Here is a 23789-nt window from a genome sequence, read left to right as displayed (position 1 = left end):
ACAGCCATCAAATAAAGCTGTATCATATAATACTTTTTTATTTTCTTTTGGTTTAACCGCTGTAATGAAGTACCAGAGACTGGGTGGCTTAAACAAATTTATTTGGAGAAATTGTTATTTTGGAGAATTTTGGAGAAATTGTTTATTTGGAGAATTGTTATTATTGGAGAAATTTCTTTTCTCCTGATTCTAGAGGGTAGAAGTGGTCTGGGATCACAGTGTCAGGGGATGGGGGGTCGTGGTTTCTCCCGAGGCCTCTCCTGATGTCCCATGTCCTCCCATTGTCTCCTCTATGTGTCTGTGTCCCAGTCCCCTGTTCTAAGGACACCCATCAGGCTGGACTAGGGCCTACCCCAAGGACTGCATATAATCTGATTCACCTCTTAATTTTTTTTAAAGATTTTATTCATTTATTTGACAGAGAGAGAGATCACAAGTAGGCAGAGAGGCAGGCAGAGAGAGAGGGGGAAGCAGGATACCCGCTGAGCAGAGAGCCCAACGTGGGGCTCGATCCCAGGACTCTGGGATCATGACCCGAGCCGAAGGCAGAGGCTTAATCCACTGAGCCACCTAGGCGCCCCTGATTCACCTCTTTAAAGGCCCTTTCTTTTTTATTTTTTTTTTAAGATTTTATTTATTGAGAGAGAGAGACAGTGAGAGAGAGCATGAGAGGGGAGAAGGTCAGAGGGAGAAGCAGACTCCCCATGGAGCCGGGAGCCGCATGTGGGACTCGACTCCGGGACTCCGAGATCATGAGCCAAAGGCAGTTGCTTAACCAACTGAGCCACCCAGGTGGCCCAAAGGTCCTTTCTTCAAATGCAGCCACAGTCGGAGGTGTGGGGGTTAGAAATTGGTTTAAGGACAGGTGATGCCACGCGGGTCCCAACGACATCCAGCAGATGACTGAGTCTGGCAAGCGGGCGCCCTCCATCCTTTCCCCATCCATGCTTCCCGTCCCGTCTCCACCCTCCACCCCCCGCCCACCCTGCTGCTGTGTACGCTTCCTTAAAATCGGTCCTGGCTGGGAAGGAGAGAAATCAATCAATCAGTCCGAGGTTACTGTCAACAAAAGAGCTTGGGTGAGCAAAATAATGTCCTCACTGAGTTGGACAGGCCTTTGGATGTGTTTTCCAAGATTGTTCTGGAAGGACACTTGAGATTACAGGTCTGGAGTTCAAGTACAAGAAAGGGCTGCTCCATGATCAGGACGGGTCTGACGGCATGAAAACAAGGACAACCTTCTGGCTTCCCTAATAAAGTCCTCAGGAGGGGACGGGGGGGGGGGGGGGGACAGATGTCGTGTTTATGGATTCTCAGAGCACAGCACATGTAAGCTCTTTGAATCTCACCCATGGTTTATTAATCAGTCTGGTTCTGCCTGTGCTTCCAGCGCGTCCTGAATTTGATGGGAAACCCCGTTATCAGGCACATCGCTAATTATCGAAAGACCGTCACCGTTCGCCTAAAACATTTAACGTACCTGGATGACAGACCAGTTTTCCCAAAGGACAGGTAAGGAGGAGAGAAGCCTTTGGATCACATTTTTATATGGCATCGTCGAGCACGCTTAAGAGTGAACTTGTACGCATTTCTGACTTGTGAGCATTTTCACACATCATTAAATATCTTAGGAAACAAGTTTCAGGGTTACATCATTGTTCGTAACAAGAAATTCCCTTCTTTTGAGCACAGATTTTTTTTTTCATAATCCTCTGCTAACCATCCTTGCACATTAAGTCTCTGACCTCCATGTTGATTTGCATACGGTGGGATTCTAAGAGTCGTATTATTGGATTAAAGACTGTGGTTTGCGCCTTGTTAAAGGTGCTTCTAAATATTTTCTGTTTTCTAGAAAGTTTGTAACAGCTCATGACTTCACCCGATAGAGCCGTGTAAAAGAAATCTTCACCAGGTGAACTGATCAGTAGAGATCGCGTCTCCTCTTATTTTGGGGTAACTGATGAGGTCCGGCGCTCTTACTGTGTGTGTCGGGCAGGCAGATCTCTTCCTCCCTGAGCCCTCCATTTGTAACTTCTTCTCAGTATCCTTTTGAAAGTCCTTTTGTTATTGATTCGTAGGAGCTCTTTTTTTATGTTAAGAATATTGAGCACAGACTGCCCTGTGTGTGGTCGTGCTATCGCTACTTTTATATCTACATTTTTAATTCAGGTCATTATTCCTTCTGCCTTAGAATAAAACCTCAGCAACATGGGCTGCTCCAAGGAAGGGCAGTCTGAACTTTAAAGCACACAGCACTTCAGAAACCATGCAGCTGCTAATATGTTTTTGAATTCACAAAGTTAAAGTAACAAATATTTCAAAGAGAAGGGAGAGCCTGTATGCCAACCAGGTCAGAAAACAAGACCACCTGCTTCTGGGAAGTCGGGGCGGCAGAGAGGAGGCGCACCCAGTTCCGCGGCACCCAGCCCTGGGGGCAACGGTGGGGAGACACCAGGCAGAGGTTGGGTGAGGATTTTGGAACCCAGCCCGGCAGCCCTGAGCTCTGTTCCCTCAGATGGGCTTGCTAACCTCCCCAGCCTCACGTTCCTCATCTGGAAAGTGGGGACAATATGACCACGGGGTGCTTGTGAGTAACAGGTGAGATCTGAGAAGCACAGGGTTCAGAAAGAGGGAGCCAGTGGGAGCGGCTGCGACTAAGGACTCCGAGCCTCATCCAGGGGGACAGGAACTGGCCTGTCCTCTTGGACACTCAGTTCACTCGGTTCAGGGGTTGGGCTCACCTGGGTTCGAGTCTTCATTCCTCCCATCCCTAGCGGTCCCACACCAGCCACTCGCTGTTCTCCCTGCCTGGGGAGCTCCTCACAGGTGTTTGCATGTGTCCCGTCCCCTGTCACTTCAGAAGCCCTCCCTGACCCTATCTCAGGAGCACCTTTCCCACCTGGTGTCTCTTTAACCAGATTTCGCTTCTCAGGACACAGCAGCCTCTCACATACTCGTTTCCTTCTTCGGGGTCTGTCTGTCCCCATAGAAAGGCAGCGGGTGTTGTCACCTGTTCTGTTCCCTGCTGTATCCCAGCCCCTGGACCGGTTCTCCCACTCCAGGTGTGCGACTCAGCGGTCTCTCGTATACTCACCGAGTTGGGTAACGAAGACCGCATCAATTCTACAATATTTTTATTGCCCCAAGAGAATAACCTTTACTTGTTAGCTGCTAGTCCTCATTCTTCCCTCTGCCAGTCCCTGTCTCTACGGGATTTTTCCTATTCTGAATGCTTCATATGGGTGGACTCATACCGCACGTGGTCTCGTGTGACCGGCTGCTTTCACTCGGCGTCATAGAGTCAAGGTTCACGCGCAGTGCAGCGTGTGTCCGTAACTCCTTCCAAAATAACGTCCCCCGAGGGGATTCCCCTTGGACACCCCACGTTGTGTTTAGCCATCAGCCAATGGACTTGGGGTGGTTTCCACTTTGGGGCTACTGTGAAGGGCACCGCTGCGGACATTGACGGAGGCTTTCGTGGGGACGTTTGTTTTCAGCTGCGTAGAGCAGACACTTGGGAGCACGGCGCCGGCTGGTGGGGAAGATTTCCTGTAGCTCTGTAGCTTCCGGGCTCTTCCAAGCTGGCGGTGTGGGCCCGCGTTCCCAGCAGCCGCGGGAGGCCGCCTCCTTGCGGGTGTCTGGTGGCAGCGTGTGGGATGTCCACTGTGCTGACAGGCATGCTGTGTACCTCGCGGCTGTAACCAGTTCCCCGAGGTGCCGGCATCTTCCGTTGCTCTGCCGTCTGCCTGCCTTCTTGGGTGAGGTGTCTAGGTCATTAGGTCGTTTCCCACTTTTTTTTTTTTTGGTGTTTTGTTTTTTTTTTGAGGTTTCATAGTTGTCTGTCTGTTTTGGATATAAGTCATTTATCAGTTATTTTACCCATGAATATTTTCTCCCAATCTGTGGCGTCTCATTTCATTCTTTGGAATTCCCCCGATTTCTAGATCGTGTTGTCTTTGCAGTCATGAGTCATGGAAGTTCTTTATGTATGCTCTATACACGTCCCTCCGTAGGCATATGATCGCAGACCCCCTCCCTCATTCCATGGGTACCTTTTTACTCTGTTTATGGTGTTCTTTGTGTCTCAAACATTGTGAATTTTTTAAAAGATTTTATTTAATTTATTTGACAGACAGAGATCACAAGTAGGCAGAGAGGGAGGCAGAGAGAAAGGGGGGAGCAGGCTCCCCGCGGAGCAGAGAGCCCGATGTGGGGCTTGATCCTGGGACCCTGAGATCATGACCTGAGCTGAAGGCAGAGGCTTAACCCACTGTGCCACTCAGGCGCCCCTCAAACATTTTTACTTTTGATGGAGGCCGACTTCTCTATTTTTACTTTTATTGTTGGTGCTGTTGGCATCCCATGGAGAAGGCTCTGGAAACCACCAAGGACGGAGGTGTGCATGTAGGAGGTGGTATCCTTGTGGCCACATGTCCCGCGCGCCTTCAGTTTGGTTTGGGAGAAATGAGCGCATTTGACGAGACAGTCTGTTTTGAATTTACTTTCGACCAGTGAAGAGTTAGACCTCCCCACTTCCGGTTTCTCGGTTTGTCATCCTCCACAGAGCTTGTGCGGAGGCCTGGGCCAGGGGCGGGCTTGCAGCTGAGAAAGAGGAGAGACAGCAGTGGGAGAGCCGGGAGCGGAAGAAGATGGAGGACAGCATCGAGGCCCTGGCGATGATCAAGCGGCGGGCGGAAGAGAGAAGGCAGCAGAAAGCCAGCCGGGAGGAAGGTACGGGCGTGGGATGGGAGCAGCACCCAGGGCTCCGTTTAGACTACAAGTCTGGGTTGGGGAACTTAGTCTTTCATCTTGGGGATTCATTTCCGATCTTAGATTCACACACATGTGTGGATCCACACGCCGATGGCCTCACTCACCCTCCAAGGGTGGGGAAGAGCCCTAGCATGAATGGACAGTTTCAATCCACTTTCAGGGATAGAAGCTCAGTTGTGTTCAAATAGCCTCCGTTTTCCCAAATAAGCGATATATTACTGCTCTTGGACTATGCTAAGAAATTACCGTGAATTTAGGGACTTTAAAAACAACCCATTTTATCATCACAGCTGTGTAGCTCACAAGTCTGATGGCGGGTCTCACAGGGCTACAATCAAAGTGCAGGCAGGGCTGCGTTCCTTCTGGAAACTCCAAGGGGAATCTGTTCTTCAGCCTTTTCCAGCTTCTAGAGGAGCTCTCATCCCTGGGCCTGTGGCCCCTCCCCCGCCTTCCTAGGCAGGACCTTCAAGTCTCTCCCCAGCTCTGACACCCCCCCCCCATCCCCCTCTTTTCTTAAGGTGTGGTGACACCAAGCCCACCAGGGTAATCTAGGATCATCGCCCCATCTCAGGGTCCTAATCTCATCTGCCAAGTCCCTTTTACTACATGAGGTCACATAATGACAGTTTCTGGGATTAGCAGGCAGACGGCTTTGTGGGGCCATTATTCCGTCTACCGCAAAGGAGCATCGTGAATTCTTAGGAAAGCAGTGTGGCGCTGTACTGATGTCCTGCTGATCCCGGGTAGGGCCACCGACGGCAATAACACCAGCCAGCATCTAGACCAAGGGCTCCGTCTGTGCCTTCTGAATCTCAGTCACATGGTTATTAAGGTTTTCCATTCATACTACTGCTCCCTTAAATCCCCCGTTTGTCTGCAGGGAGTGGGGTAAAGAAATAGGTTTTGGCCCCCACATGTCAGGCCCACGTACCTCCTCGCATGCAGACATTGTCACAGATGCCCACAGGGAGAGCATGGGGTTCCGTTCCCCTGAGGAGCCCACGCCTCCCCTGGGGAGCTGCAGAAACCAGCCAGATGCCCATGCTTGGAATTCAGTTGGAAACTGGGAAATCAAATAAGGTTAGCTGCGTTGGGCGACGTCACATCTAGAAGGGCCCTGGAAACCATCCCTGCTGTGCTGGTGACAGGAGGTGGTAGGCCATGAAGGGGGGATGTTAGTGGCATCAGCTTGGTGGCTCATGTGGGGGCAAGGTGGCCCCAGTCCGGGGGGGCCAGGGAGGGAGCCGCAGCCCGGGTTCCAGAGAATTACCGTGGAGAAACATGGAGGCCCTGGACCTTTCTTTTCATTGACATGAAAATCCCGTAACATAAAATTGACCCTTCACACGGGGCATTTGGTACGATCACAGCGTGGGGCAGCCAGCACTTCTATTTCCAAAACATCGTCATTTATCCTAGAATAAAACCCTGTGCCGGTGAGCACTGACCCTCCCCCAACAATGCTGTCCATCACCAGCCCTGACGACCACCACCTGTGTTTCTGGGTGCTTCGTATACATGGCGCTCTCCGTAAGACGTGACCTTTGCGTCTGGCTTGGCTTCTCTCACCGGGCCTGGTGCTTTGGGGTGCCTCCCGGTGATTGCATGATCCGAACTTCGTTCCTTTTCATGGCCCATCGCGGCAATTCAGTTCTGTGAACTCGGAATGGCGGCAGCACGCCTTCTCTGTGGCACAGACCGTGCTCCCTCCGATTAGCTCGGGCTAGAGCCAACAGTCTGGGCGCTGGTACGGAGCCTGCCAAACCCTCGAAAGGTTCGGCGTCACCTGATTCTTCCCTGGGCAGGATCACGGCGGGCCTGGGAGATGTTCTCCGCCCTGGTTGGTCTATTCCAGGATCTCAGAACCTGTCTCCCGGCCTTGCCCTCTCTCACCCAGTTTCAAGAATCTGTCTGCTCCCAGGTTATAGTACACGAACCCCCCTATCTCCCCAATAGATTGGGAATTGTCCCCCAAATCCAGGGCTCAGAGTCACCTGCCCACACCCGATGCCCCTGGTCAGCGTTTGTTAAAGGCTTCTAGGGAGAGAGTGAATCCTGGGTCTGCGCTGGTCCAAGCCTGACGCAGGATCCTAGGGACAGTCCTCAGGCCACCTTAGTAAGTAAGAACCCTCTTCCTCATCCTGTACCCAGCAGAGGAGCTGGAGTCTCCGTGTGTTTTTTTAAATGAAATTGACTGTTTCTCACCTACTTACGAAGCGTGAGCCCGACCACACCCAGGAAGCAAGAAAGCAGTAGTGATGATTACAGCAAGAACCACTCGGGATTTCGCGTGAGCACTTCCCGGCTTTTCCCCACGCATGGAACGTTGATGGCTTTTGTAGAACAATGGCATAACTCTATTGCTTTCTGCCTATCGTTTCAAATTAGCATAATGTACTTTCCAGAAGGCAGACATTCTCCTAAAGCATTTTCCCTAGTCCAAGCTTTTCATTTTGCTATTTTTCGGAGCTTCAGAAAAGCTTGTATTGTGCCTGCTTAGAATGGATGGTGTTCAACATTTTCACACACACACACACACACACACACACCCGTTCTGCAGAGCCATTTCAAAGTCAAGGTAGACATCAAAGCTGGTAAGCCCAGTGCTTCCAGGTGCAGCTCCTAAGAGCCCTCGCACGCTCTTGAGGCGTGTCCCATGCCACTAGACGGCTGTGCCGACCGCCGCCAGCACCTCCACGAGGACAATGAGCTCCGCTTCCTCCGCGCTCAGCATGCACTTTGACAGACACCTTCGCTGCGTCCCTGACGGTCCCCTGAGCTCATCCCCGGCAGCTCACAGCATGTCCCCAAGAGATGTCCAGACCCCCCTGCCCGCCCAGGCCGTTTTGTGGCTCACCCTTGGACTTCTCCTGTTCAGGGGACAAGCTGGAGCCAGAGGAGAGCAAGCTCGTGGATGGCAGCGTGCCAGAGAAGCAGGAGCCTCGTGAGGAGGGGCAGAGGCGGCAGAAAATGGAGCGATTTGTCAGGGAGAGCTTTGAGGCCAAGGATGAGCTCTTCCCGGAGAAATCGAATCTTGGGGAGGAGCTGCCAGTGGAGGTCAGCAGGGAGACGGAAGGCGGGGAGCCAGCGGGACCACACCTGGAGGAGGCCGTGAGGCAGCCGGCCGCCCCCGGAGCTGCCTGCGAAGGTAAGGAGCTGAGGACCACGTGCGGGCACCCCCGGTGCAGCAGGGGGACGGTTTCCAACGGCCGTGCCTTTAGGATAAAGTAGACTTGTCGTCTCACTTGCTAGCACAGCGCTGCTCATGGAAATCCAGTGGGGCCAGAACCGCATTTTTCTAGTCAACAGAGTAAAAAAGAATGTTGGGTGAAACACCAACATTCTGCTTTAATCGAACCTGACAGATCTGAAATTATAGTCACGTGACCCAACGTAACGTTCTCCGTGAGATACTTTGATCAGCCCCGGGTCCTCAAAGCCCAGAGCGTATTTGATATCTCAGGGCCGATGGTTCAAGGTTCAGTGGTTCGAGGGCGAGGGAGCTCTTTTTCACTGCTTCAGGTGTGAAGTGTAAGTGAATTAAAAATAAAAACCAAATAAGAACTTCAGTGCCTCGGGAGGACTGGTGACATGTCTAGTGCCCGGGAGCCAGCCCTCCGTGGCTTCGTGGCCGCCGCAGGGGGTGCTGTAGATCGAGGCAATGCAGGCCTCCTGGCAGGGTCAGCCATGCTCCTTGGGTCCCACTGACTAACGGGTAAACCCAGCACTTGCCCGGGACGCTGTGAGCCGGACCTGGAGCGTGCCCAGCCATAGGGCCTTGAGAGATGAGGAACGTTTTGTCCCCCTGAGCAGCACGTGGCGTCCGTTTGAGGAGTTTGGGGGGGCTGGCCCAAAACACAGGTTCCCAGAAGGAAGGCTCCCCACCGTCTGGGAGAGACCCAGGAGTGACCCCATCTGCCGACCGCCAAGGACACCAGCCAGAGGGCCAAGGGCCGCACCACGCCCCAGGGCGCCAGGCATGGCTGAATTCTCTTTCCAGCTAGAGGATCTGGACAGAGCGGGCCATCCTCAATAATTAACTCCACAGAGCCCACCCCTCTCCCCACCTCCAGATAGTGCCCCACTACCCACGGGGACTTACAGCGCATCCTTTTCTTCACTAGTATCTGAAAAACCGATCTTGTAGTCCGGTCTTGCACAGGCTGTGTGTGGGGGAGAAAAATGTACACCAAGAAGGGGACAAATGTAGGAAGGGATGGACCCAACCCCATCAGGAACTCAGGGACACTGTTCCTGCCGGGGGTGAGCCCCAGGAATTCCCCAGGGATCCTGGCCAGGGGAGCGAGAGGCCGTGGGAGGAAAGGAGGAAGCAGCAGAAGGGACGAGTGAGCTCGTGCGGCAGGCCCAGCCCTCGGGCACCGCAGGAGCTAAGAGTCCCATGTGAACGGTCTCGGCCACAGTCACGGGAAGAGAACGGTGCTCCCTGGAGCGGGGCTCACCCCTGCAGGTGCTCGTCTCAAGCTCTCCAGACTTCGCCATGAGGCTGGAATGCATCTCTGAGAAGCACGACTTGTTCTGAATAACCTTTTCCTTTGGAAACACTTGTGGGCTGCTCTGTATCCTCACGAGGCTTCGCTGCATGCGGCTGCTAACCGCCCCAGGGCCTGCTGATCCTTGTTTCCGGAAAAGAATGTCTACCAAAGGGTCCTGTTTTCCCTCCAGCTTCCTACAGATGGAGACCAGCCAGGCTGCATTGTGTAAAAGGCGCAGTGGCAGCCTGACCACGTGCTGCGGGGCAGGTGTCGCTGTGCACTCCCCCGCGCGCCCGCCCCTCTTGGGAGCCTTCGCTTGGGAGCTGCAGCTGGCGTGGGAGCAGAGTGGCCCGAGAGGGACCCCAGCTTTTGCCGTTTGGAAGGGTTGGAGGGCGCATTTAAAGAGGAGCTAGTTGGCCGCGGTGTAGACACAAGACACAGCCAGCTCTGTTTACCCAACATGCATGGGGTGCTCTCATGTGGCCCCCCATCTTATGGGAGTGGAAACGGGGGCCCAGAGGGGTGAAGTAACTTGCAGATGGTTTGGGAGGAACAAAGAGACCCAGCCGCTGCCTTGACAGTCTTCCGGTGGCTGGGAAGCTGAAGACCGTGGCACCACGAGCAGGACAAGGACAAGGGGTGCAAGAGGAAGGGCTGGCAGAGGCGAAGCCGACTGGGGCAGTGATTATAAGCTCTGAATCGGAGAAGCCACGGGGATGGCCTGTGGAGACGGACCATGGGGCCTAGCGAGGGAAGGTCTAGAGGTCCCAGCCGGGGGTCACCCACAACAGCAGCCGCAGAAGCCCTCGGAGGCTCTCGGAGCCAAATTGGACACACTGGACCTATGTGTGATGAGCAAAGTTGGGCCACGGATCTCTAATGACGGAAGCCACAAGACCAAAGAGCAGGGCAGAACAGAACCCAAGGACAGGGCCTTGGGGACCTCAAAAACTGGAAGCCTGGAGTGGGAAGAGGGAGCCCATCCCAACTCCATGTCTGTGCTCATTTTTTAAAAGATTTTATTTATCTGAGAGAGGCAGAGATAGCAAGGCACAAGCCGGAAGGAGAGACTCTCCGCTGAGCGGAGAGCCCAATGGAGGGCCTGATCCCAGGATACTGGGATCAGGACCTGAGCTGAAGGCAGACACTTAACCGACTGCGCCACCCAGGCGCCCCACCCTTTCACTCCTTAGTGGGCCTCCCTGATACTTGTGCTGCTGCCTCCAGGGCAGCCCCTCCCAGGCGGGACTCCCAGCCCACCCGCCCTCCACCTCCCCAGGTGGCCTTTATCTCCTCTCCCACTAAGCAGGCCTTTCCCCACACCTGCTCCCTTGGCAGGCACTTTGATCTTGTTGGAGTATGGCCAACTTCCAGCAAGAGGGTGGCTCTCTCCTCCCCCTCTCCTTCCTCTTTGGACAGAACCCTGTCCTAACCTGGATTCTCGTGGCTTCTGTCCCAGGGGCTGGCCTCCCTCCGCTCTTCGGCTTGTCAGCCTGACCACTGCGCGTAAGGCTCGCCCCAAGGCGAATAACCCTGTGTTCTTGTCCTTAGAACGGGCCCCCCAGACCGTGGCCGCCGGGGGCGCAGCAGGCACAGAGCTGGGTGGAGACGACCATCTGGAGACCATCAGACTGGAGGTGGAGGAGAAGCTCTGCATCGACGTACGTACGCTGCGGTCTGCAGAGACGGCCGTGTCCACAGCTGGTACCCGTCACGCAGAAACCCTTCAAGTCCTCGCTAAGCAAAGTGCCGTGGCCAACGGGGCCGACCTCCCTGAGCCGGTCAGAATGCACTGCCGACGCCCGGGCCAGACCGGCCTTGTCACACAACACCCCTGGGTTCATACATGTGCACGTTCCAGATCGGGGGGTGCTGGGCCAAATGTCGCCCCTCTAGCCCCGCTACTAAGCTTGGTTTGTTTTCCCCGAAGTCACACAGCGAAGCAGCTCTGCGCAGCGAGCTTTCTGCAGAACTGTTGAGAACGTGACACTTAACCAGCAGGGCCTCCTCCCGCTTGGCCTTCCTTGGGAACACCCCTCCTCCCAGCTTTTCCCGCCTTGGGACCGCTCACAGGAGCAGGCACCATGGGAGTTCACACATTTCCTCGTGACCCCCAGGAAGCGTACTGGGGCAGTGGGGTGTGAGAAGTGGGGAGACATTTGTCACCCCACAGCCTCATGGCCACGGGCAGCCAGGACTCACTAGCGGCCCCCAGAAGGATGTCCACAGCCTTGCCCCTCCCTGCCCACTCCCCTGGTAAAGGGCACCATTCCATGTGGCTCAGGAGACACAGACACTGTCCGTGCTCAGAGCAGGCTTCTAGTTTTGGGAGCCCACACACTATCGTTAGAAGCACTGGGGCGAGAGAACCAGCTGTGTCTGGGCTGACCCACAGAATTCATGGTTCTTACTCTGCCTGGCACTGTTCTAGACAGATCCTGATGGACTGAACCTTCCGGGAACTCTAAGAGGCGGTAGGTGCCATCAGCATCCCCATTTTACAGATGAGACTGAGAAACAGAGAGGCGAAGCAAGTTGCCCAAGGCTAATCAGCCAAGCCGTGGTGGGGCAGGACCGCCAAGCAGGGCAGCGGGGCTCCACAGGTCCTTCCTCTAACTGCACGATGCACTGCCCACCCCACATGCTGGCCTGGCGGCTGTGGAGGAAGAGACAATCGCACAGCCACAGCACAACCACCGCCCCCCCCCCCCACCGCCCCAGTCTGGGCAGGCCTGGACTACACTCACATTACGCCACGCAGAGGCCTAGGAAATGCCTGTGCTTTGGGCCCCATTTTCTCCCCCATGATGTGCTGGCGGAGTCTTTGATGACCAAGGCATTCCTGCCGACCTCCTTCATCGCCACGGTCTGGACACCCAGGCTGTGTGTGCTCGGCTACCCAGAGGGCTCCGGCCCCTTCCTCGCCCCTCCTGCACACGACCCTGGCTTGCAGGACCCTGTGCCTGCCGCTGGCTGACAGGGGCTTATTTGTTCTTCCAGGACCTGCCCGACTTGGAAGATGTGGACACGGGCGAGCCTCTGGAAAGCCAGGATGATGAGGTCATCAGCCCCGTGTCCCCACCATCAGCCTAGTGTTACTGTCACTCTGGTCCTGTTAGGAAGCACAGTTCCATGCACGTCAGGCGCCCCCACCCCTACACCCCTGGGTCTACCTCTGCCAAGCAGGTGCAGAGCCGCTCGCTCCCGGATGAAGCACCTGGGTCTTCCCGAATATACCTCCTGGCACTGGTTTTTTAATCACTCCTCGTATGTGCTCACCGGGGAAAATTTTCTGTCCTTCTGAGGTGGCTGGTGTTCATTTTCGGGGCGCCTGCCCCATAGTGACAGACAGGGGAGGGGAGTGGACGAGGCAGGATTGGGAGAGGTGGTTCTCCTGCATGGACCGGCACTGCCGGGGCCTGGGTGCGAGGGCAGGGTGAGACACCATCTCTGGGCAGGAGCTCGTCACCAAGGGAGGAAGTTCACACCAGCCCATAGTTCCCATGGGGAGCTCCTCTCCCAGACTACGTCCCCGTGAGCATATGGCAGCCAGAAGCCCGGGCTCCGAGTGCAGCCGACTCAGGGCCCCAGGAGCATGTTGGCGTGGCTGGCCCCGATGGAGGGCTGGAGAGGAGCCCTGCAGGAGCTCTCACCACCCCTTCGGGGGTTTGGGGACGGCTGGCCACAGGGCATCAGTCCTGTGGCCTCATGTCCCAAGGGTGGAGGGTGGGGCTCCCTCAGGCCTTTCTTGTCCGTGACAAGAGTATTTCATGGTCCGTAAAAAACAGCGCTGGCATTGGGCATCTTACGGCGACTGTCCCGAAAGCAGCAATTTTCACTCATCTTTCCTAACAGATGAGCTTTCCAAAGATCACAGCCATCTCCAGCTTGAGTGATGACAGTGACCCTGAACTGGACCACTCCTCACTCCCAGTGCCCAAAGATGCCCTTTCAAACATATTCGCCATCCCCAGGGACACGTGGAGGAAGGCTGAGACGCCCTTCACCGCCATATGTGAAGCAGCAGGCGACAGGGACTTGGAAACACCAACGGGAGACACCAAGTCCCCACGCCCGCTGATCCAGGAGCTCCCCGGCGAGCAAGCTTCAGGCCAGCCACCAACGCCCCCAATCGGCCATCGGGACGCCTCACCACCCGCTCCCAGCGAGGACAGGGACAGTGACCTACTTCCAGCCTCTCCCCCAGGTAACGCCACCCTAATTTCAAGACCACAGGGGCCCAGGCCCCCTGCTACCCACCCTGGTGGGGGGAGCAGCTGATGGGCTGGAGGCCGCTCACAACAGACCGCAGAGGCCACTGTGGATCATGTCCCCGTCCACGGCTGCTGCTGGCCCGGTCCGAGAAGCCGCACGGTCAACAACCTCCTGGTCGGCCTGACCAGGGCTGCCAATCACCACGCGGGTCTGGAAAACCTGGGTTTTCACCCCCCCCACCCGTCCACACCACCTGATCCTCAGCCTCTCCAGACCAGGCTTCTGAGGGCAGGCAGGCTCTGGTGACACGACAGGGAGTATGGGACAAAATGAGGGGGACTGCTGGCCTGCGGGTACAGGTGAATGCTGAGAGGGGTGTTGCTGGCGGGGAAGGGCGGCCAGAGCACCCGGCTGGGCATGACAAGTCACCAGCTGCCCAGTCGGCCTAGCCGGGAACTGGAGGCCCAGGTACATTGCCCGGGAGAGGCACGGGGGGGGACGTGGGGCAGCGCTCACAGGTAATGGGCACACGGGGCAGGGCAGTGAGTTCTGTCGCTGGGCCTCCGCTGAGCCCAGGCGGTTCCTACGCGACACTAACCAGCAGCCAGGTTTGGTGCCTGACTCGAGGGCCACACACAGCAAGAAAGGAGGGGCCGAGCACGGGTCCTGAGAACACAGCTACCTTCTCTCCTGCCTCCTCAGGTGAGGTCACTGAGGAGAACGAGGCGCAGGCTGACACAGAGCTCGCTGAGCCCGAGGCGAGAGATGACCGGGAGGACATTGAATTTGGCTTGGACTGAACCCCAAAGTGGCCCTTCCGCCCCTAGGCTAATGGGGACAGTGAGCTCACTGCACATGGGTGCAGGTCACCCTCTTGGCTGGGCTCCCCTTCCAAAGAGTCACAGTTCCCAAGAGCACTCGGCGCACCCCCCATCTGCTGACCCCATGCAAGCATGCACCTGTGTTCCTGCACTCAAAGCAGAACGCGACGTCCCCGGGGTCTCTGGGGCAGTTGTGTAACTGAGCATTACATTTTAGTATCCGCGTTAAGTCCATGTGTCACTGGGTCGTTTCACATCTGCATGAGTCCTGTGCGATTCCTTCCACCAGGTTCCCTGAGAAAAGCAGCACCTTTCTTCACGTGCGAGGAGAAATCTAAAGCAAACACTGGTGTCTTGGGACATTCTGAGGGCAGGTTTCCCCACAGGGGAGCGAAGCCTTCCATGGAGCCACATGCTTCAGAGGACGGGATGTAGGGGGTGCTGCCGGCCCCAGAAACCCCGTCCCTCCCAGCCCCATGCAGCTGCCAGGCTTATTGAGTTCCTAGACGTGGGTTCCAAGTGTCTCCCTCCATGAAATGTCCGATCGTGGGTTCCAAGTGTCTCCCTCCATGGAATGTCCGATCACAGTGGACGCCGCTTAACCCACACAGACTGAGCAGCCGGCCCTAGCAGCTCAGACTCCCCGCGAGCGCGGCGAAGAGCAGGGGCCCTTCTGTGACCCAGTGTCTTGGGGGGGGAGGGGGTGACCGCCCCAGCCCCTGGGCAGCATGGCCCACCGTCTCCTGGAGGGAATCCCCGGGACACAGCCCTTCAGGACAGGACCACTAGGGCCTACTCAACATGCCTTCTGGAATGATCTAGCAAAAGCGTAAGGAGAGGAAACAACTATCCTGCTGTCCCCGTCACTCCGGAAGCAGGAAGGCCTGTGCCCCGGGGACTGTTCTCTTTCCACTTCCCAGCTTCCAACCACAGAAGGCACGGCAGGTCCAGGATGAAGGGCTTCCCAGAGAGGGCACAACTCCCCCGGGGCCCTCAGAAGCCCATGCGCGGCTTCTTCCGCTGTGGCTGAGAGCCAGAGGGGACAGGTGCCCGCTGCCTGGAGGGGGTGGCCCGGAGGCTGGAGGTCTGGGAGGAGGACACAGCGGCAGCTCTCAGGGTGGTCCTTCGTGGCGGCAGCTCAGCTGTGCGTTCCTGGAGGGTCTGGGACCCGGAGGGTGTGGCCCGGGGGCTGGCGCTCTGGGGGAGGGGCGAGCAGACACCACGTGGGCTGTCCCCTTCGAGCGGCAGCTTCGCCATGTAGTCACGGAGAGTCTGCTGCCGCTCCGAGGGGACACCTGGAGCCCACAGCTCCTGAGTCGACTCATGGGAGGGCGGGGTCACCGGTGGTCGAGGCTTGGCTTCGGGGGATGCCCGGTCTGGGCTATGAGGGGGGCTGGCGGCATCCGAGCGGTCCGGGCGGCCGCTGAGTGAGGAGAAAGTGCTGGACAGTTGAGTCCGGTGCTTGTGCCGCTTGGGCGGTCTGCGCGGCCCGGAGCTCCGGGCCTGCTGCCTCTCCCGCCAGGCGGCCATCTGGCCTTCCCAGGCAGCCTCCAAACGGGCACTGAGCTCGTCCTCGGGGCCCGGCTCGGGGGCAGGGGGCGGCTCCGCAGAGGGGAGTGGGCCCAGGTCCCTCTGCTGCAGCAGCCGTCCTCCAGCCATGGCCGCTCGGAGACCCTCTGGCCCCTTGCGCTCCCCGGTCCTCTGCTCCATGCCGCCCAGCAGACGGCGGTGGGAAAAGGTGGGTGGCGCCCACACAGGGGGAGGCGGGGGCACCTCCAGCAGGGCCTTCAGCCATCGGCTGCAGCATGTAGTGGCCTGGGGAGTCCAGGAAGCCGTCGGGGCACGGAGGGTAGCCCCGGGGTCCGCCTGGAGGCGGAGGCGCTGGTGGAAGACATCCCCGGCTGCCGAGAGCTGGAAGAGCGACAGGACTGGCTCGGAAGCCAGGGAAGGGATGGTGGCAGCCAGACCTGGACATGAGAGTGACAGTGACGCCAAGGCCCAGCAGGGCACCCCCGCCCCCCACCCCCCGGACGCACTCCCCGGCCCCAGCGCACCTACGGTCGGCGCTTTCAGACGCTCCTGCAGCCGCCACTGACTCTTGGGCTCCAGCAGGGGGAACGCGGAGAGGGAGTCGCTGCTGGAAGGGAGAGACTGGGGGGGCCCTGCCAGCCGGGGTGCAGAGGCCCCCTCTCCTGGAGGAAAGCCAGACAGCTGAGGCCCTGCCCATCGTCCCACACACCTCCCGCCCCAGCCCAGACTCCCTACCTGCAAGGTGTAGCAGCCGCAGGTGGCCGCCCTGGGCGCCCAGGAGCAGCGGCCATGCACAGCCGGGCCGCGGCGGGGGCAGCAGCTGGGCCCACAGGGGCGCCGAGGGGAGGTCGTGGTTCCACTTCAGCATGGGCACCAAAGGGAGGCGCTCATCCACCAGGTAGAGCGAAAACTGGGGGCCGACAGGAAACAAGAAGCATGACCGAGGGAGAACCTGACCGAGGGGGACGAGACAGGGCAGGGGAGGGATGTGATGGGGAGACATTGCGGGGAGGGACAAGGCCAGATGGAAGGACACTACAATGGGGGTGAGTGGGGCTTGTAGGGGGAGGCTATGCACAAAGGTGACTGGTACCGAGGGGGGCCATGAGCAAGGGGGAGGAATGCAACCACGGGGGGTGGGGGACAGCAGCCAAGGAAGGCGATGGGAATGGGTGCGTGTGCGTGTGTGTGTGTGTATGTGCCTGAGTGTAAAGACCGCACACCCCAGAGGGCCGTGACCGAGGCAGGAGAAAGCGTGTGATGGGACAAGCAGCTCTGCGTGGCTCTCAAGAGGAGTTCAAGGCCCAGAGCTGTCCCAGCAGCATGACCGCCCTGATGCCCCTCCCGTCCCCACCGAGCAGCGAAACACGGTGAAGCTCCCCGGCGTATCGCTTGGAGTGCCACACGGGAGTGACTCTCAGGAAAGGCGCAGTCTTGTCACACAGACTGCTACCAGGCCTTCCTCAGGCCTTCCCCAAAGCTATCCAACCCTGGGACCTGTGCTCCAGACATGCCGGTTAGCAGCCTGGAGTCCCGGCGGGTGGGTGGGGGGCCGCCCCTCAGACCACCTCCCCTTCCCCTGAACACACAGGGAAACTGTGCCACGTAGCACAGACTACTTCCCTGATACCCCGTGCCTTTCCTCCTGCACCGTGGGGCCTCCCCACCCGTTAGCACACCCCAGCCACAGACTCAACAGAGTCTCACGATCCCTGTCTTGCCGGAGCTGTCCTCCCGGACACCGTGCGCTAGGCCGCGGCTCACCTGCGTACAGATGAGATGGAGCGTGGGAAGCAGGGGCTCAGGGCTGCACGCCCCCAGGTACTGGGTCAGCAGGACACGTTCCCCTTTCTGGCATGATGCCTCTGCGCCCCCACGAAAGAGCAGCAGACCACAGCCGGGTGGGCCCTGGGGGAGAAACCCAGGTCAGCCCTGTCGCAGCTTGGGGCCGTGGCAAGACTCCGGCCAGTCCCCGCCCCGGGCGGGCAAGGCTCACGGCCCTGCCACTCTTCATGTCCTCTGGGGAAGATGCCCGGCCCCGGCCCTCCCCGTATCTGCTCTGCCCCACGGCTGCGCCTGTGCCGGTCCCCTCCGCTCACCTGAGTGTCAACAATTTTCACTCCTGTGCGGTCCCCCACAGTCAGCACCCGGGGATGAGCGGTGAAGTCTGCCCAGCGCCAGGGAGAAGGGTCACAGAACACGAGGGTCTCAGGGTCCTTGTAGACTTGCTGCAGCCTTGGGGAGACAGGCCAGCCATGGGTGGGGACACGGGCTGACACGGAGGGGCCCAGGGTCCAGAACACGTTGCACGGGAAGCGCGGGCTGTGGTTCGGGGGGCGCTGTGTGTGGCGGTGCAGGGTTTTCACGGGAAAGGGGCATTACCCATGCTGGGGGGTCCACAGACAGACAGCTCCGGAACGGCTGCAGACAGCCAGCTCCCCCGGCAGGTGCGGGCTGTAGGGCACAAGCAGGATCGGCTGACCCCCACCCCCAACTTTTACCCACACCCAGCTCCGTGCACACCACCCCGGCCGAGCCCCTCACCTGAGGCTGATCCCGGTGGCCCCCTTCCCGACCTGCAGCACCTGGAGAGGGGTGGGCTGCCCCTGCTTACTGACCTTCCACAGGGCACAGTGGTAGTCAGAGCGGACAGCCAGCAGGGCTGAGGGATGGAGAAGGTCAGAGTGAGGGAGCAAGTCAGCGAGGGAGGGAGGCAGGCGGGGAGGGAGGTATCCAAAGGACTCACTTTCCCCTTGCACAGTGCGGGTCACCACCTGCCGGACAGGTCCTCGGAGCTGGATGTGGCCAGGGTCCCTGAGAGCCTGAGCGTCACCGCCTGAGGTCAAACTGACCTCTTGGAAACCTGGGCCTCTGGCTAAGGATAGGTATATGAGCTCTGGTCACTGCAAGTCCCGCGACATCCTGCCAGTCTCTGGGACCAGGCCAAGAGCACCCCCTGCGCCAGAGGGAGCCGCCTCTACCCCATCATCGCCCCCCTGAGAAAGGATACAGAGCTTGTCTAGAGCACCTCCCGCAGGGTAGACCAACTGTCCCACCTGGGGCATCCTCCCGGGCACCCAGGCCAAAGCGCCCCCGGTGAACGCGTCGTCCAGGAGCAGCTGCTGCCACCGCCCGGCCAGCTCCTCGTGCAGCAGCTCCCCCAGGAGGCTGGCCACTGACCTGCCCAGGACGGGGCCCCCGAGGATGGAGAAGCGGCGCTGTCGGTAGCTGAGGAAAGCCCAGGGGCAGCTGGGGACAAGGCAATGGCAGGAGGATCAGGCAGCAACAGTGACCGAGAGGAGGACTAGGTCCCATCCCGAGAGAGGCCAGGCCAGTAGCTGTGTTGCTTTGTTTGTTTTTAGTTAACCTCGAATTTCTTCCTTTGGGAAACCATTCCACCTTATTCCCTGCTGCAAGAGTGGTCCTAGGTCACCCCTGGCCACAGTGATTGGCTCATGGAGGAGCCAGACACCCAGGCCACGCCAACCACACCTTTCCCAGGGCTTTGGGTAGTGCCTCAAGAAAAACACTAGCTTCTTCCTTAAAGTCATAAGCCATCTCACTTCCACTTAGGAACAGTTCGTCCAGGAATTGAGCCAAGCAAAGCCAAGTAAAGGAGAAAAGAAAGAGACAGAGCCCTAGTAATGTTATTCTAACACCTAGATGCAGCCATGCCTGCAGCTCATAAATCGAAGTTCCTCTTCCACTTAGAGTTTGGTGCGAGGAACTGGAGTTCCTGACCATATGGGGCAGAGGAAACAACTGTGAGGGGAACGTGGACCCCTCTGGCTGCTTCCACATCACCCCAGCTAGGCCTCCCAGCCCGTCCTTTCTCACTAGCCACTTGCCCCCAGGGCTGGTGTCCACCGAGGTCCTGGAGTAGGCTCTTCACACTGACCACTGTCTTCTTCTTAGAACGGCTCTGTGTGGAAAGGCCTTGTCAGGCTTGCACACCCGAGGTTACCCAGACAAGAAGTGGGGCGCCCCCTCTCCTGGCTGGGCAGGGGTTACTCACCCGTGCTCCCTCCAGTTTGAAATTCTCCAGCATGAGCTTTCCCAGGGGTGCAAAGGCTATGTCCCCATGGTCCCACAGGAAGCGGCTGAGCTGCGGAAAGGGAGGCTGGGTCACCACACACAGCCCCCCACCACCCAGCACTGCCCGCTGAGGGGCTACTCACCTGTTCGGTAACGTCCAGCACGGCTTGCGGCTTCCTTCGGAACGTGAAACCTCCCCGGAAAAGCATGTCCTGGGCAGTCACCCCAGGGTCCCAGGGATCTGACGGAAGAATGAGGCCGGAGAAGGGGTTTGTTCAGGAACCGGAGAGGGCTCACAGGTTGGTGCAGGTGTCCTAGGTGACCGAAGATCACCAGCAGGGAGGGAAGGCCTTTAGGGGGGAGGTGGGGGACAGAAGGGACACGGGGAACAGCTTGGAAGGAGCCCCAGGAACCAAGACACTTACCAGGACCAGGAGGCAGCAAAGGAAAGGGTCCGGGGGTCTCTGGCTCCCAGAGCAGCTGTGTGGCCACGTGTGGCGCCCCATTCTGAGGAAACACAAGCCCGAAAGGAACACAGGGAACATAGCCGGGCACACACTTTTTAAAAATTTTTTTGTTTTTTAATTTTTTTATTTTGATTTTTTAAATTAAAAATAATTTTTTATTGTTTTTTAATTTTTATTTTAAGTAGGCTCCACGCCCAACATGGGGCTTGAACTCACGACCCTGACGTCAAGAGTTGCTTCCTCTACCAACTAAGCCAGCCAGGTGCCTCTTCGTTTATTTTTTAACGTGTAAGCACGTATCGTACTAACTCATCGGTACAACAGTCATGCCGCTTTACTGGTGAAGAAGGGAGGCACGGGGAGGCTCGCTCCAGGAAACGGCTGGTTAAGAGAAGGGGCTGGGAGCCTGGGGCCAGTCCCTACCTCTGAGCTGCAGCTCCCCGCAGCCCTGTGCCATCACTGGCTGACCCAAGAACCGCCTGATTCTCACGTCCACTCAGGAGACCTCAGGGTTACTGACTGGGGGGAGCCCACAGGCCACTCTGCTCCCCAGCACTGACCACTCAGCTCCAACACTCAGGGGTACAGGAGGCAACGAGCTGGGCTCCCAGAGGGGACCGAATGGACATTAAACCCTTCTTCCTCGGGGACCCTCCCCTCTGCCGGGCATCATCCTTAGGCAGCCCGACTCCAAGTGGGAGCCAGATGGCTTAGGCCTCCAGGGAAAGCCCCTTGTCCCTTCTGTCTGGGGAGGCCTCTCCTCCTCTCCGGTCTCCTCACCACCACTTTCTCCCCACTCTGCTCCGTGAGCATCCTCTGGGTTTCGGGCAGAGCTCTTGTCACACAGGGTGGTGATTTTATCCCTTGGTTGCATGTCCCACTGACCTAACCCCAAGTCCCCCAGGGCAAGGGATGCCTCTGACTCATGCTGGATTCCCAAGGCCTAATGAGCACCCCCCCCCCCGCCCCCTGCGCACTGCTGGGGCTCATCAGTAGCATCTGCTGAGCAAAGGCAGGAAAGGAAAACCAAGGAAGAGGCAGCAGCCTGTGCTCTGAAGTGAGGGGCTACAGCCAGGGCTCTCCCCCAGATCTTCACCTCAGAGTTCTCGGGCAGGGACTCTGGCAGCATCAGGGCGTCTCTCCAGCTACACATGAAGGACAAGTCAGGGACGTTACTCAGACCAAGGGGGCCAGCCATGAACAGCGTGGGTCGAAGGGAGCTGGGGAAGTCCATCCTGGAAAACAAGAACCACACAGCACGTCTTCTCGGAGACTTGAACCTGAGCATGCCTTCCAGGGTTCCTGGGAGAGGTAGAACTGCCCTAACAGGACTGTATTTTGAGTTTTATTTCAGAAAGATAATAAAGAATAAATAAATACACAGCCTACTGCCAGATGTTAATAAGTGCTCAATTAAAACCAACCAGCCAACCAGGAGGCAGGGGATGGCAATGTGATAGGCAGCGGCAGCCAGGGAGAGCCTCGCTCAGAAGGGGGCATTTGGGACAGCCTGAACCTAAGGAAGAAAAGAACCGTGCAGACAACTGGAACGAGGGGTCCTGCCAGGATGAACAGCAAGTACAAAAGTCCTGGGGCAGAAAAGTGAGGAACAGCTGGGAAGCCAACAGAATAAATGAGGAGGAGCATGGGAGGGGATGAAGTCAGATATGTGGTGTGGGGGCGGCTTCCCCTGTAGCTCACAGCTCCGCTTGTAGCGACCGCATCACAACCACTGGTGGGGAAATGATGCAGCCTCCACCCCAGTCTACACTCCCAAGAGCAACTCAGGTTCCCCCAAAGCCAGGACAGAGTCTTCTTCCTCTGTCTTCCCATGTTCAAGTATAGTACCTTGTGGGAAATGCAACCGACCCTGTGTTGAGTAACAATAAATTTATGTCAAAGGAAAACAAAATAGAATAAATTTACATCAAAGGGTTGTGCCAGGTTCAAACTGCTTTAGAAAAATAAGCAGTCGCGCCATCCCTCGTCTTTTATTAACCACAAACGTAACAGCGATGGTCACTTCCTGAACACCAGCAGCTGCCAGACACGGACTCCCTGTTTTATTCATCTGTTGCCCCTATTTCGGAGTTCCGGAAGCTGAAGCTCAGGGAACAGCAAAGCCCCCAAGGCCAACAGCTTGGTCCCCCATCCAATTCAAAGTCCAAGTTCTGAACCACTCCGCTCCCATGCATCCACAAGGAAGCAAGCATTGGCATTAGTCTTGGAAACCAAAAATCTCTCTCCCTTGGAACTGCCACTGCATTTTATCAATCTATTCTGATAAATAAACGTATCAATTCATTCCGCCCATCCACGTCCTGTCAGCACCGCGCAGGACACCCGTCACACAGTAAAAACCAGTAAATACTTCTCAAATGAACGAACGTGCGTAACTCACGGCACACCAGCCTCACCCTAACGGCGGTCTCTATGTATAACCTCATCTCCTTCGTGAGACTGGGCGCTCTCCAGGGCAGGGGCTGTATCTGATTCATCCCTGAGTTCTGAAGTTGGGCTGCTGCCCTCACTCTCTTTCCCATAAGGAACAGGAGAGGGCGGTGCCACCAACCAAGTAAGCGCTCCGGGAATCCTCCTGCCCAGTCCTGATGGCAGAGCGCGAGCACCCACGCCACCCGGCGGCGGCCACACCCCCGACAAACCCGCGCGCGCCCGTCTCCAGCTCACCTCCTGCTCCCCTCTTGCGCCTGGGCTCCAGCCCCACTGACCTCCTCCGGGATTGCCTCATCACACTCTTCACTGCAAACCCTCTCTCCGTTCCGAACGAACGCCAGCACCCTTCCCACGCACCCACAAAATCCTACCCATCCTTCAGATTCCCAGGCAGCAGGCCTCCCGCGGGCTCTCGCCCCAACACCTTCGCCTTCCCCCAGAGCACGCACGGCAGCGTGTGATTCGATACTGAGAGATTCCAAACTGCTCTAACAGTCCCCATGGGGAAGGCGCGTCTTTCTTCCCAGCACCTCGGCATCTGCGCCACAGGAACAACCAGTACTTACACATCGAACGAAAAACCCAGGAGTGAGCCTCCAAGCAAGCCGGGCAGGCAGAGGGCGCTGGTGGAGCTCCCGACCCCCGAACTGCCCCTCGACCAAGCAGCCTCACTTCCCGCCCTCACCTCCGACCACCGCAGGGGACCCGCGGGGACCGCTGCGTGAGCTGACGACCCACCGATCCGCTGTGGGGCGACCTGTGCCAAGTCACACAGCGTGGAGCCCGCGGACCCGCGCACAGGCCAAGCTCCGCTCCCGGCCCGGGGGCTCCCCTTCCCTGCCGTCCCCGCGGCGCGCGCGCTTACGTGGCCGGGGCTCCGCGGTGCTCGTCGGGGACTGGGACCTCCGCGGGACGCTCGGCCGACCCACGAGCCACGAGGGAACCGCCCAGCTACACCCGACTCCAAGGCCGGGGATGGAACTACCACAACGCAAATTAAC

The 23789-nt window shown here is 57.8% G+C and overlaps 2 protein-coding genes across 6 annotated transcripts in view; one reads left to right on the top strand and one right to left on the bottom strand.

Moving 5' to 3' along the window:
- DNAAF1 (dynein axonemal assembly factor 1) overlaps positions 1-14310 on the top strand; it is a 22377-nt gene extending 8067 nt beyond the window's left edge. The window contains exons 6-12 of the mRNA XM_045988091.1: positions 1391-1512; positions 4565-4731; positions 7652-7921; positions 10818-10927; positions 12267-12326; positions 13122-13473; positions 14184-14310. Coding sequence (XP_045844047.1) covers positions 1391-1512; positions 4565-4731; positions 7652-7921; positions 10818-10927; positions 12267-12326; positions 13122-13473; positions 14184-14281 — 1179 coding nt within the window. The 3' untranslated portion in view covers positions 14282-14310. The remainder of the gene's footprint in view (positions 1-1390; positions 1513-4564; positions 4732-7651; positions 7922-10817; positions 10928-12266; positions 12327-13121; positions 13474-14183) is intronic.
- On the bottom strand, positions 13545-23789 carry TAF1C (TATA-box binding protein associated factor, RNA polymerase I subunit C). 5 transcript variants are annotated; one of them, XM_045988087.1, is made up of 15 exons: positions 23654-23789; positions 21431-21569; positions 20293-20374; positions 20011-20108; positions 19848-19937; positions 19681-19754; positions 18843-19081; positions 18579-18695; positions 18377-18494; positions 18215-18286; positions 17932-18067; positions 17597-17740; positions 16568-16742; positions 16357-16494; positions 13545-16269 (listed from the first exon to the last, which is right to left on the bottom strand). In XM_045988087.1, exons 2-15 carry the CDS (start codon positions 21566-21568, stop codon positions 15296-15298), a joined length of 2595 nt encoding a protein of 864 aa, XP_045844043.1. In that variant the 5' UTR covers position 21569; positions 23654-23789; the 3' UTR covers positions 13545-15295. The 5 variants fall into 5 exon arrangements, with proteins under 5 accessions (XP_045844043.1, XP_045844044.1, XP_045844041.1 ...); XM_045988088.1 differs by having other exon boundaries at positions 16357-16491; XM_045988085.1 differs by having other exon boundaries at positions 18377-18695.

This window comes from Meles meles, chromosome 19 (assembly GCF_922984935.1).
Source record: "Meles meles chromosome 19, mMelMel3.1 paternal haplotype, whole genome shotgun sequence".
NCBI classification, from domain to species: domain Eukaryota; kingdom Metazoa; phylum Chordata; class Mammalia; order Carnivora; family Mustelidae; genus Meles; species Meles meles.
The sequence above is the reverse complement of the archived record's forward strand: the minus strand, read 5'-3'. Positions and strand labels throughout refer to the sequence as shown.

Coding starts and splice junctions, on each gene's coding strand:
- TAF1C (XM_045988085.1), bottom strand. CDS start 21,568: ATGGACTTCCCCAGCTCCCTTCGACCCACGCTGTTCATGGCTGGCCCC. Junction 18,287..18,376: donor GCCACCGGGATCAGCCTCAG/GTGAGGGGCTCG, acceptor TGTGCCCTACAG/CCCGCACCTGCCGGGGGAGC. Junction 16,743..17,596: donor TCCATCTCATCTGTACGCAG/GTGAGCCGCGGC, acceptor GTCGGCCCCCAG/TTTTCGCTCTACCTGGTGGA.